The following is a 12610-nucleotide window of genomic DNA, read 5'->3' as shown; positions in this document are numbered from 1 at the left end:
GTTCCCTGCCTCCAGAGTTTCACTTTTTCCAGAATGTCATATAAATGGAATCACGCAGCCTTTTGAATCTGGCTTCTTTTCACTGAACCCAATGCATTTGATATTCATCTACATTGTTGTATGTTATCAACATAAATGTTTTCTGAAAGCATGCTTACAGCAGTGTTTCAATCACATCTTCATTAGTGTGAGTGGAGCATATGCGCGTTTTAAAATGAGGAAAGGGGAAGAACACGGGGTTGAATGTTCTCCTAAGATTTCTATCCACCTGGAATCTGTGACTCTGATCTTATTTGGAAATAGGGACTTTGCAGAGGTCATCAAGGCCATACTGGATTAGGGTGGGCCCTAATCCAATGGTTGGCATCTTTATAAGAAGAGAGAAATCTGGATGCAAAGACCCACAAGGAGAATGTCAGTTGAAAATGGAAGCAGAGATGGAGGGATACAGCTGGAAGCCACGGAATGCCAAGGATTGCCCACAACCACAAGAAACTAGGAGAGAGTCACAGAACAGATTCTCCCTCAGAACTAACCTTGCTGGCACCTTGATTTCAGAGTTATAGCTTCCAGAACCGTGAGAAAATAGATTTCTATTGTTTGATGCCGTTCAGTTTGCTGTCATTTGTTATGATAGCCCTAGGAAACTAATATAACTGAACTAATGAGGTATTCAGCACTATTTTCAACCAAAGCAAAGCGGCCTGAGGACATATGATAGGCAAAGACCAAGTTCCTTCACCTCACAATTTGCCTTAGGCTGAGCTTGATTGAATTTTACAGCCAAATTAGTAATAGCATCATATGCACTGCTATATTACCCCAACTATCAAATTTATTACTAGAAACTAAAAAGTGAAACCTGTTTTTAAGTTATTATAGAAATGTTAGAAATCTAATCCTGGCCTCCCATCAACTAATTTTAAAGTCAACTCATCCAAAACCACTGTGTTTCTATTCTGGAAAAAAAAGTTCAAGTTAAGGAGTGGACACCTTTCATCAATCTTTTTATTAACAACCTTCAGAAGATTATAGACTCAGGAAATTAAGTATTAAAGTTTAATTAAGTTACTAAGTCACATAAAAAAAAGAAAGTAAGAAAAGGGTAAAAGAAATCCACATTCCTTTAGAGAAAAAATCTTCTGAAGTACATTTGTGTCTGCTGCTTGGATTTTAGAAACAAACAAGTTGAGATACTTTGATTAGACAAGCATTTTGACACTTAAGATATGTAACTAAAATGTAAGAACGGTCATCAGTATTTTAGCATTTTAGACAAGCCAAGAAAATGGATTTTTTCCTTAAGAGATACTTAAATTACATATACAGTCAAAAATATCAGTTAATCTAGTTTGTAGTAATCATAAAAATCTTTGATTCTCAAATCTGGCTCCCTATGAAGACACTCTTGAACAACCTAAAAAGATACAGCTTCGTATCCCTCACTTTCCAAATTCTGATTTGGTAAGTCTGGACTGGGGCCCAGAGACTATTTTATTTTTTTCAAATTCTCCAGCTGATCCTAAGGGGCAACCAGGTTTGAGAACCATTAACATGGGAAACACTCTCATGGAAAAAAGCTTTCATCTCCCAAAGTCTGGGGAATTAGAGCTAGGGTCAATCCAAGGTCAAATACCAAAAGCAAAATATTAGAAGGGAAGTAATCTAATACTTAGGGTCAAGAAACAGAAGCAGGGGTCCGAAAGGGAAACCAGGATCCAGTGTGGAAGCAAGTTTCATGAAACAGGAAGGGAGGTCGGAATGCCAATGAGAAATCACAATCAGAACACAGAAGATTGTCAGGCAGAACACAGGGAGCCCTGGGATTCAGAACTTTGGGCTTAGTCTAAATCAGGATTCAGAGAAACTTTACCTGTACCAGACTCCTGTCTTTAGAGACACGCTTTTATGCAAATTCCTCTATTAGAATTTCAGTTCATTCAGGGTTGAATAGGCTTTTTTTTCTTTTTTTTAGCTTTTAGCAGTTTGCTTTAGTGTCTAGCATTAGATTCATGGCAATCCACAAAATTGAAGTTTTTTACTAGATGATCTTATTTCAATGTAATAATGCCTGTGTGTGTACGTGCAAGCTCGCGTGTATGTGTTTGTGTTCGTGTTTGTGTGTGTCTTTACATTTGTGTGTATATTTTTTGTAGAACCTTTCAAACATTTAACTGTTACTTAACAAGTAATATTTATTCCATGCAGTTGAATTTACAACGAAACCTTCTAGGGGTACCTGGGTGGCTCAGTCGGTTAAATATCCAACTCTTGATTTCGGCTCAGGTCATGATCTCAGGGTTCATGGGTTTGGGCCCCGCATCAGGCTCTGTGCTAACAGCACAGGCCTGCTTGACATTCTCTCTCTCTCTCTGCCCCTCCCCCGCACACTTTCTCTCAAAATAAAAAAATAAACTTAAAAAAAAAGGAAAGAAAACCTTCTAAAAATGAGTTTTAAACTTTAGGTAAATTGAAAGGACAGTTGCTATTTTTTGGGTAACAGTAAGACATTTATTTCTTTATAATTTGTTTTCATTCATAAAAAGGACAAAGCACAGTCCTATACTACTCCATTGAAAAAATGATAAAAAATAACTAAAAAAATCAATTCAATATTTATCAGTATCAAATAAAACTACTATCACCTTTCCTGAAATACAAAGAAACAACAGATATGTCTATATCTATATAAAGTTTAATTAAGAATCTTGTGTCTTAAGCAGATGATACATTAGTTAGTTTGACAACAGTTTAAAACTGATGGTCCCAGTCAAATTTGTACAACTGTATGAGGAAATGAAAAGCTTGAGTTATCAGTGTATGAGAGATTTTAATCTACCTTATCTCTGTCACAAATTTAAAATGAAACAACCTCCAAAGTCTGTTTCTTCTTACCTTTCAGAACCATTTCATGCAAAATCTAACCAGTTTTGCTCTTTATTGCAATACATTAGAAATAAAAGGCGAGCATGCATTTGGCAAAAGATTTAGTTGTTGTCGATTATATAAAAATGCCCAACATGGGTCACATTGCAAAAGGAAAACCCCAAAGTGTAACAATGAAAACACAAACATTTGTACAGAAGGCTTACACAGTATTCGTTTCCCTAAAGTATGAAGAGATTTTGTTTCTTTTTCAAATAATTATGTATTTTATGAAATCTGGTAATGATTTTAAGACTGTTGACATACTTCCACTGGGAAATCATCCATTTCACTTATTATTAAAAAGTTTAATTTTATAACAAAGAGTTGAATGTAAACTAATGACATATTTATTGATATTTTCATAATGAAAGCTCTAAACATTTATACATAGATATATAGTACAAAAATTATACAAATTAAAGAAAAGGGGGTAAAGTAGTAATAGTTCTATTTTGCTGCCTGTAAATATTTTTTTTTATGAACCTATAAGGTATCCTTTCTAAAAAGATAAACTCTATCTCTAATTAGCTAGCAAGGTTGTGCTAATAAAATAGGATTATACCTCCTGAATCATCAGACATTGCACTATTTCATGAGCCAGCTAATCCTTATTATTCCATTTCTCTCACATCCACACTCAAACACATTTCCTTGCATACCATGGAGAATGAAGAAATGTGCATCTTCCTTTTTACAACTTATGAAAACCTAAAGCACCAACACTTGGGAGACACCATTGGACACATTATTTGTCTCCTCCTGGCCTTCCAGTTTGCATACTTTCAAAGTACCATTAGCAACATATTGATTTGGTATTTTTAGCCAGTTTTCAGTATTGCATTGAAGTGGGAAATGAGTTTACTAGCAAATTAAAAAAAATAAGGTATATTGTAGATTTTCCAACCTATAGGTGATTCTTGATACCTTCAATAAAGAAAGCTTTTACTTAGAAATGGAGCACAAAAACAAAGATCCTTAGAATAGTATTAGATCACATTATACTCACTTAACGTTGTTTATTTCTAGCTGTGTAACGACTGTCACCTCTCAAAAAATGAAAGCATTCTACTTTTCAAAATTCATTATTCTATGTATGAATAAATACAGCAATATGATGATACTCTAGAGAAGAGCTGTGATTTTTGAGGTTTGAAACTGATGATGAGAAAGCATAAAATATCTTCAGAATATATAAAAGTAAAGAAAAACCTTCCTATGGTATGTTAACTTTACCACTAAAAATCTAACGTAAAATTATTACTGATTCTGAAAATCAAGCATTTAGAAAATCACTTACTTCAAAATAAGAATACTGATAACAATTTCTAGAATTTGGTTTTCAATATTCAGAATCTTTCAACTCATTCAGTAAAATGAGTTGCTCATGGAATTTATGTCAAAATGTTTCAGTTATACTTTATATTTTTTTCAAGAAAACTCAAAATGTCATGAATGATAGGGGCCATTTGAAAATATGCACGACCTGAAACAGAGAATAGTACAAGAGACTGTTTTACTCTTACATTTACCACATACAATCAACATTTCAACCTCTATTATATTTCACAACTTGTTATTAAATTTAAAGCACCTGTGTATGGTGATTTTACTTTTCACTCTACAGCCTATAGTATTGAATTGAACACTGTAACTTGTCCCATTGGATTAAATCATGCAACTGTCACAGAATCAGGTTAAGTGGTTTATAAGGCATATTGGAACGAGTTAAAAATCATTTTATACCCATTTAAAAGTTTATTCTTTTGGACGAAGGGGTTCCTGAATGCCTCAGTCATAATGTGTGTTGTAAATCAGTTGGAGAGTTTGTTAAAGTATCATTTATTTGGCTTAGGGTGGAGCCACAGAAAATGGAAGGAATTATATTCATCATAGGGATGAAGGTGTCCTCTGTGTCCTCTAAGCTGGGCTGGGAGCAGCAGCTGTCACATCACACTCAGAAATCCAGGTAGATGCCAAGGGCAGGCAGCAGTAAGCCAAGAAGGCTTGGTGATAGGGTGGATACACCTGCGAAGTAAATAAAAAGTACATATTATTTCATTGAGAATGCCACTGTTTCTAATTTACCCTGCTTTGGGAAAGGCCAGATTATGTAGGCTTGAAAATCAAATGGTTCCTTTAAAAAAATTCTCTGATCTTAAGTAATATAAAGAAAAAAAAAAACATTCGATCAAGAATTTTGTGTGTGAAAGCACGTAACTCTCTACAACATGTTCTCATAAATCATTTATGATAAGATCACAAATGCTTAGGTTTTCCCTATAATCCAGCTGTCCCAAATTCCTACCAGAAGGGGAAGTGAAGAAACAGATGGAATAAGCAAACAAATGAAAAAAACACTGAGGTGAAAAAATAAGAGAAAAAGAGTACGAAAAAATATAAGAATGTTACAGGGAGTAAAAACATCATGGGTAGACTAGAAAGCATAATTCAGAATCCCAAGAGTGAAGGCATGGAGGGGCGCAGACACAAAGATGGAGGAAGAGAGAGAGAAGAGAGAAAGAGAAGGTCTCGAGAAAAGAGAGAAAGAAAGAAGAGAGAAGGGAAGAAGAGAGAATACAGAAGACAGAAGAGAGAGGGAATATAAGTATATATATATATATATATAATAATATAAATATAAATATAATATATGTATATATAATATATAAAATAGGTGCTCATCCCAACAGGTGCCCTCCTCAATACCCATCACCCACCCTTCCCCTCCCTCCCACCCCCATCAGCCTTCAGTTTGTTCTCAGTTTTTAAGAGTCTCTTATGCTTTGTCTCTCTCTCACTCTAACCTCTTTTTTTTTCCTTTCCCTCCCCCATGGGTTCCTGTTAAGTTTCTCAGGAACATAAGAGTGAACACATATGGTATCTGTTTCTCTGTATGGCTTATTTCACTTAACATGACACTCTCCAGTTCCATCCACATTGCTAAAAGGGCCATATTTCATTCTTTCTCATTGCCACGTAGTACTCCATTGTGTATATAAACCACAATTTCTTTATCTATTCATCAGTTGATGGACATTTAGGCTCTTTCCATAATTTGCCTATTGTTGGGAGTGCTGCTATAAACATTGGGGTACAAGTGACTCTATGCATGAGTACTCCTGTATCCCTTGGGTAAATTCCTAGCAGTGCTACTTCTGGGTCATAGGGTAGGTCTATTTTTAATTTTTTGAGGAACTTGCACACTGTTTTCCAGAGCGGCTGCACCAGTTTGCATTCCCACCAACAGTGCAAGAGGGTTCCCGTTTCTCCACATCCTCTCCAGCATCTATAGTCTCCTGATTTGTTCATTTTGGCCACTCTGACTGGCATGAGGTGATATCTGAGTGTGGTTTTGACTTGTATTTCCCTGATGAGGAGCGTTGTTGAGCATCTTTCATGTGCCTGTTGGCCATCCAGATGTCTTCTTTAGAGAAGTGTCTATTCATGTTTTCTGCCCATTTCTTCACTGGGTTATATGTTTTTCGGGTGTGGAGTTTGGTGAGCTCTTTATAGATTTTGGATACTAGCCCTTTGTCCGATATGTCATTTGCAAATATCTTTTCCCATTCCATTGGTTGCCTTTTAGTTTCGTTGATTGGTTCCTTTGCCGTGCAGAAACTTTTTATCTTCATGAGGTCCCAATAGCTCATTTTTGCTTTTAATTCCCTTGCCTTTGGGGATGTGTCAAGTAAGAAATTGCTACGGCTGAGGTCAGAGAGGTCTTTTCCTGCTTTCTCCTCTAGGGTTTTGATGGTTTCCTGTCTCACATTCAGGCCCTTTATCCATTTTGAGTTTATTTTTGTGAATGGTGTCAGAAAGTGGCCTAGTTTCAACCTTCTGCATGTTGCTGTCCAGTTCTCCCAGCACCATTTGTTAAAGAGACTGTCTTTTTTCCATTGGATGTTCTTTCCTGCTTTGTCAAAGATTAGTTGGCCATACCTTTGTGGGTCTAGTTCTGGGGTTTCTATTCTATTCCACTGGTCTATGTGTCTATTTTTGTGCCAATACCATGCTGTCTTGATGATGACAGCTTTGTAGTAGAGGCTAAAGTCTGGGATTGTGATGCCACCTGCTTTGGTCTTCTTCAAAATTACTTTGGCTATTTGGGGCCTTTTGTGGTTCCATATGAATTTTAGGATTGCTTGTTCTAGTTTCGAGAAGAATGCTGGTGCAATTTTGATTGGGATTGCATTGAATGTGTAGATAGCTTTGGGTAGTATTGACATTTTGACAATATTTATTCTTCCAATCCATGAGCATGGAATGTTTTTCCATTTCTTTATATCTTCTTCAATTACCTTCATAAGCTTTCTATAGTTTTCAGCATACAGATCTTTTACATCTTTGGTTAGATTTATTCCTAGGTATGTTATGCTTCTTGGTGCAATTGTGAATGGGATCAGTTTCTTTGTCTTTCTGTTGCTTCATTATTAGTGTATAAGAATGCAACTGATTTCTGTACATTAATTTTGTATCCTGCAACTTTGCTGAATTCATGTATCAGTTCTAGCAGACTTTTGGTGGAGTCTCTCGGATTTTCCATGTATAATATCATGTCATCTGCAAAAAGTGAAAGCTTGACTTCATCTTTGCCAATTTTGATGCCTTTGATTTCCTTTTGTTGTCTGATTGCTGATGCTAGAACTTACAACACTATGTTAAACAACAGCGGTGAGAGTGGACATCCCTGTCGTGTTCCTGATCTCAGGGAGAAAGCTCTCAGTTTTTCCCTGTTGAGGATGATGTTAGCTGTGGGCTTTTCATAAATGGCTTTTATGATCTTTAAGTATGTTCCTTCTATCCCGCCTTTCTCGAGGGTTTTTATTAAGAAAGGATGCTGAATTTTGTGAAATGATTTTTCCGCATTTATTGACAGGATCATATAGTTCTTATCTTTTCTATTATTAATGTGATGTATCACGTTGATTGATTTACCAATGTTGAACCAGCCCTGCATCCCAGGAATGAATCCCACTTGATCATGGTGAATAATTCTTTTTATATGCTGTTGAATTCGATTTGCTAGTATCTTACTGAGAATTTTTGCATATTCATCAGGGATATTGGTCTGTAGTTCTCTTTTTTTACTGGGTCTCTGTCTGGTTTAGGAATCAAAGTAATACTGGCTTCATAGAATAAGTCTGGAAGTTTTCCTTCCCTTTCTATTTTTTGGCATAGCTTGAGAAGGATAGGTATTATCTCTGCTTTAAATGTTGGGTAGAACTCCCCTGGGAAGCCATCTGGTCCTGGACTCTTATGTGTTGGGAGATTTTTGATAACTGATTCAATCTTAGCTGGTTATGGGTCTGTTCAAGCTTTCTATTTCCTCCTGATTGAGTTTTGTAAGTGTGTGCGTGTTTAGGAATTTGTCCATTTCTTCCAGGTTGTCCAGTTTGTTGGCATATAATTTTTCATAGTATTCCCTGATAATTGCTTGTATCTCTGAGGGATTGTAATAATTCTGTTTTCATTCATGATTTTATCTATTTGGGTCATCTCCCTTTTCTTTTTGAGAAGACTGGCTAGAGGTTTATCCATTTTGTTTATTTTTTCAAAAAACAACTCTTGGTTTCTTGATCTGCTCTACAGTTTTTTAGATTCTATATTGTTTATTTCTGCTCTGATCTTTATTATTTCTCTTCTTCTGCTGGGTTTGGGGTGTCTTTGCTGCTCTGCTTCTATTTCCTTTAGGTGTGCTGTTAGATTTTGTATTTGGAATTTTTCTTGTTTCTTGAGATAGGCCTGGATTACAATGTATTTTCCTCTCAGGACTGCCTTCGCTGCGTCCCAAAGCATTTGGATTGTTGTATTTTCATTTTCGTTTGTTTCCATATATTTTTTAATTTCTTCTCTAATTTCCTGGTTGACCCATTCATTCTTTAGTAGGGTGTTCTTTAACCTCCATGGTTTTTCCTGTGGTTGATTTCAAGCTTTATAGCATTGTGGTCTGAAAGTATTCATGGTATGATCTCAGTTCTTGTATACTTATGAAGGGCTGTTTTGTGACCCAGAATGTGATCTATCTTGGAGAAGGTTCCATGTGCACTCGAGAAGAAAGTATATTCTGTTGCTTTGGGATGCAGAGTTCTAAATGTATCTGTCAAGTCCATCTGATCCAATGTATCATTCAGGGCCCTTGTTTCTTTATTGACCGTGTGTCTAGATGATCTATCCATTTCTGTAAGTGGGGTGTTAAAGTCCCCTGCAATTACCACATTCTTATCAATAAGGTTGCTTATGTTTGTGATTCATTGTTTTATATTTGGGGGCTCCGGTATTCGGCGCATAGACATTTCTAATTGTTAGCTCTTCCTGATGGATAGACCCTGTAACTATTATATAATGTCCTTCTTCATCTCTTGTTACAGCCTTTAATTTAAAGTCTAGTTTGTCTGATATAAGTATGGCTACTCCAGCTTTCTTTTGGCTTCCAGTAGCATGATAAATAGTTTCCATCCCCTCACTCTGAATCTAAAGGTGTCCTCAGGTCTAAAATGAGTCTCTTGTAGACAGCAAATAGATGGGTCTTGTTTTTTTTATCCATTCTCATACCCTATATCTTTTTTGGAGCATTGAATCCATTTACATTCAGTGTTATTACAGAAAGATATGGGTTTAGAGTCATTGTGATGTCTGTATGTTTCATGCTTGTAGTGATGTCTCTGGTATTTGTCTCGCAGGATTCCCCTTAGGATCTCTTGTAGGGCTGGTTTAGTGGTGATGAATTCCTTCAGTTTTTGTTTGTTTAGGAAGACCTTTATCTCCTTCTATTCTAAATGACAGATTTGCTGGATAAAGGATTCTCGGCTATTTTTTCTGTTCATCACATTGAAGATTTCCTGCCATTCCTTTCTGGCCTGCCAAGTTTCAGTAGAGAGATCCATCACAAGTCTTATCAGTCTCCCTTTATATGTTAGAGCATGTTTATCCCTAGCTGCTTTCAGAATTTTCTCTTTATCCTTGTATTTTGCCAGTTTCACCATATGTCATGCAGAAGATCGATTCAAGTTACGTCTGAAGGGAGTTCTCTGTGCCTCTTGGATTTCAATGCCTTTTTCCTTCCCCAGATCAGGGAGGTTCTTAGCTATTATTTCTTCAAGTACACCTTCATCCGCTCCCCTCTCTCTTCCTCCTCTGGAATACCAATTATGCGTAGATTATTTCTCTTTAGTGCATCACTTAGTTCTCTAATTTTCCCCTCATACTCCTGGATTTTTTTTATCTCTCTTTTTCTCAGCTTCCTCTTTTTACATAATTTTATCTTCCAGTTCACCTATTCTCTCCTCTGCCTCTTCAATCGAGCTGTGGTTGTCTCCATTTTATTTTGCAGCTCATTTATATCATTTTTTAGCTCCTCCTGGTTGTTCCTTAGTCCCTTGATCTCCGTAGCAAGAGATTCTCTGCTGTCCTCTATACTGTTTTCAAGCCCAGCGATTAATTTTATGACTATTATTCTAAATTCACTTTCTGTTATATTGTTTAAATCCTTTTTGATCAGTTTGTTAGCTGTGGTTATTTCCTGGAGATTCTTTTGAGAGGAATTCTTCCGTTTCGTCATTTTGGATAGTCCCTAGAGTGGTACGGGACTGCGGGGCACTTGCCCTGTGCTGTCTTGAATAACTTGCATTGGTGAGCAGGGCTGCAGTCGGACCTGATGTCTGCCCCCAGCCCACCCTGGGGCCACAGTCAGACTGGTGTGTGCCTTCTCTTCCCCTCTTCTAGGGGCAGGATTCACTGTGGGGTGGCGTGGCCCATCTGGGCTGCTTGCACACTGCCAGGCTTGTGGTGCTGGGGATCTGGCGTATTAGCTGGGGTGGATTGGCAAGGTGCACAGGAGCGGGAGTGGCAGGCTCAGCTCCCTTTTCCTTCCGAGATCCGCTTCGGGAGGGGCCCTGCAGCACCTGGAGGGAGTCAGACCCGCCACCAGAGGGATGGATCCTCAGAAGCACAATGTTGGGTGTTTGCACGGTGCAAGCAAGTTCCCTGACAGGAACTGGTTCCCTTTGGGATTTTGGCTGGGGGATGGGCGAGGGAGATGGCACTGGCGAGCACATTTGTTCCCCACCAAGCTGAGTTCTGTTGTCCGGGGCTCAACAACTCTCCTCCCGTTGTCCTCCAGCCCTCCTTCTCTCCGAGCAGAGCTGTTAGCTTATAACCTTCCAGATGTTAAGTCCCGCTTGCTGTCCGAACACACTCCATCTGTTCCCTCCACTTTTGCAAGCCAGACTCGGGGGCTCTGCTCTGCCGGCGGGCTGCCCCTCTGCCCCAGCTCCCTCCTGCCAGTCCGTGTAGCATGCACTGCCTCTCCACCCTTCCTACCCTCTTCTGTGGGCCTGTCGCCTATGCTTGGCTCCAGAGAAGCCGTTCTGCTAGTCTTCTGGCGGTTTTCTGGGTTATTTAGGCAGGTGTGGGTGGAATCTAAGTGATCAGCAGGATGCAGTGAGCCCAGTGTCCTCCTACACCACCATCTTCCTATTCATTTCTCTGTATTCTTGATAATAGTAAATAACCTATTAAAATTTTTATATAAGGAGATATTGCTTTGAGATACTATGTTATGAATTAAAAATAAAAATGATGTCATGTACTCTGGACTTGAATTACATCTTGAGCTAATCATTACATCTAGAAGGGTTCCTCCTGTGGTCCAGTTTATGGGTGCAGGTATTGCCCACGTTGGAATTCTTGAGAAAAGGCTAACAAAGGGGATCAAGAAGGCACACTCTTCTTTTCCACTCCCCACATCTATTAGGCACTATCTTCACTGAACACACTGCTGGGATGAATGCTGAGCTAAAAACTATAGTCAACAGCTCATAATATAATAGATGTGTGTCAAGTTATAGACACAAGTTATAGAAGTTATTCTGAAACCTTAAAACATTATTAGCTACCATATTAACAGTGACCCCAAACAGCCCCTTCCGTGGAATATTCCTCTTGTATTAGGAAGAGTCAGGGCATTTATCTTGACTCTCTAGTCATTAGAAGCACATTCCCATTCTCCACAGGATGGAAGATGATTGTGTCTATCTGCAAACATGTATTTCACTAGCACCCTGTTAGTAGCATTGAGTACTGCATGGAAAACTTAAGAGAAGTATCATTTGACACAGATAAAAAAAAAACAAGCAGGACGGTGAGGGTCAAAAGTGTGGGCAAACAAGAAGGGCAATATAAGTGGCTGCTTACAGTCCATTAATGCTGATGCTGCAAAACATTATCAATAGCGATGATAACACTAATAGCAAACTATGAATGCTACTACTTCCTGATCTACAGCCATAAGACACACTACTGTCCAGTTGTATATTATGATGTTAACACAACAGCCTGTGATGGTAGGTCTTACCATCCTGCTTTTATAGATTAGGTAACTCAGTGTCAGGTAAAATGACTTGCTCAAAGCCAATTGCCAGTAGACTGGCAGAGCCAGGTTTCCATCTCAGATTGGTCAGGCCCCAAAGGCCGTATTCCATTTTCTGCCACTTTCTACAGATAGTTTTGGAAAAGGATCAGTTCTAGAAATGCATAAGGACGCTACCCTCCACACTTAAAAAGGCACAGAAGGAAAATTATATGAGACATATGAGAAAGCACAGCACCTAAGTTGTTTCAAAGAGTCTTTGGATTCATGTAGTATTTTTCATTCTATTTTTCTACATAGATATTTTAAAAATTA

The 12610-nt window shown here is 38.0% G+C and overlaps 1 protein-coding gene across 1 annotated transcript in view; it reads right to left on the bottom strand.

The window, feature by feature from the left end:
- Nucleotides 1–2502: 2502 nt before the first annotated feature.
- Nucleotides 2503–12610, bottom strand: part of CNTN1 (contactin 1) — a 375068-nt gene continuing 364960 nt past the window's right edge. Inside the window, 1 exon segment of the mRNA XM_030322283.1 lies at nt 2503–4953. Within this exon segment, the coding sequence (XP_030178143.1) occupies nt 4883–4953 (71 nt within the window). The 3' untranslated portion in view covers nt 2503–4882.

The sequence above is a fragment of the Lynx canadensis genome, chromosome B4, assembly GCF_007474595.2.
Source record: "Lynx canadensis isolate LIC74 chromosome B4, mLynCan4.pri.v2, whole genome shotgun sequence".
NCBI lineage: Eukaryota > Metazoa > Chordata > Mammalia > Carnivora > Felidae > Lynx > Lynx canadensis.
This window is presented reverse-complemented; position numbering and strand designations above follow the sequence as displayed.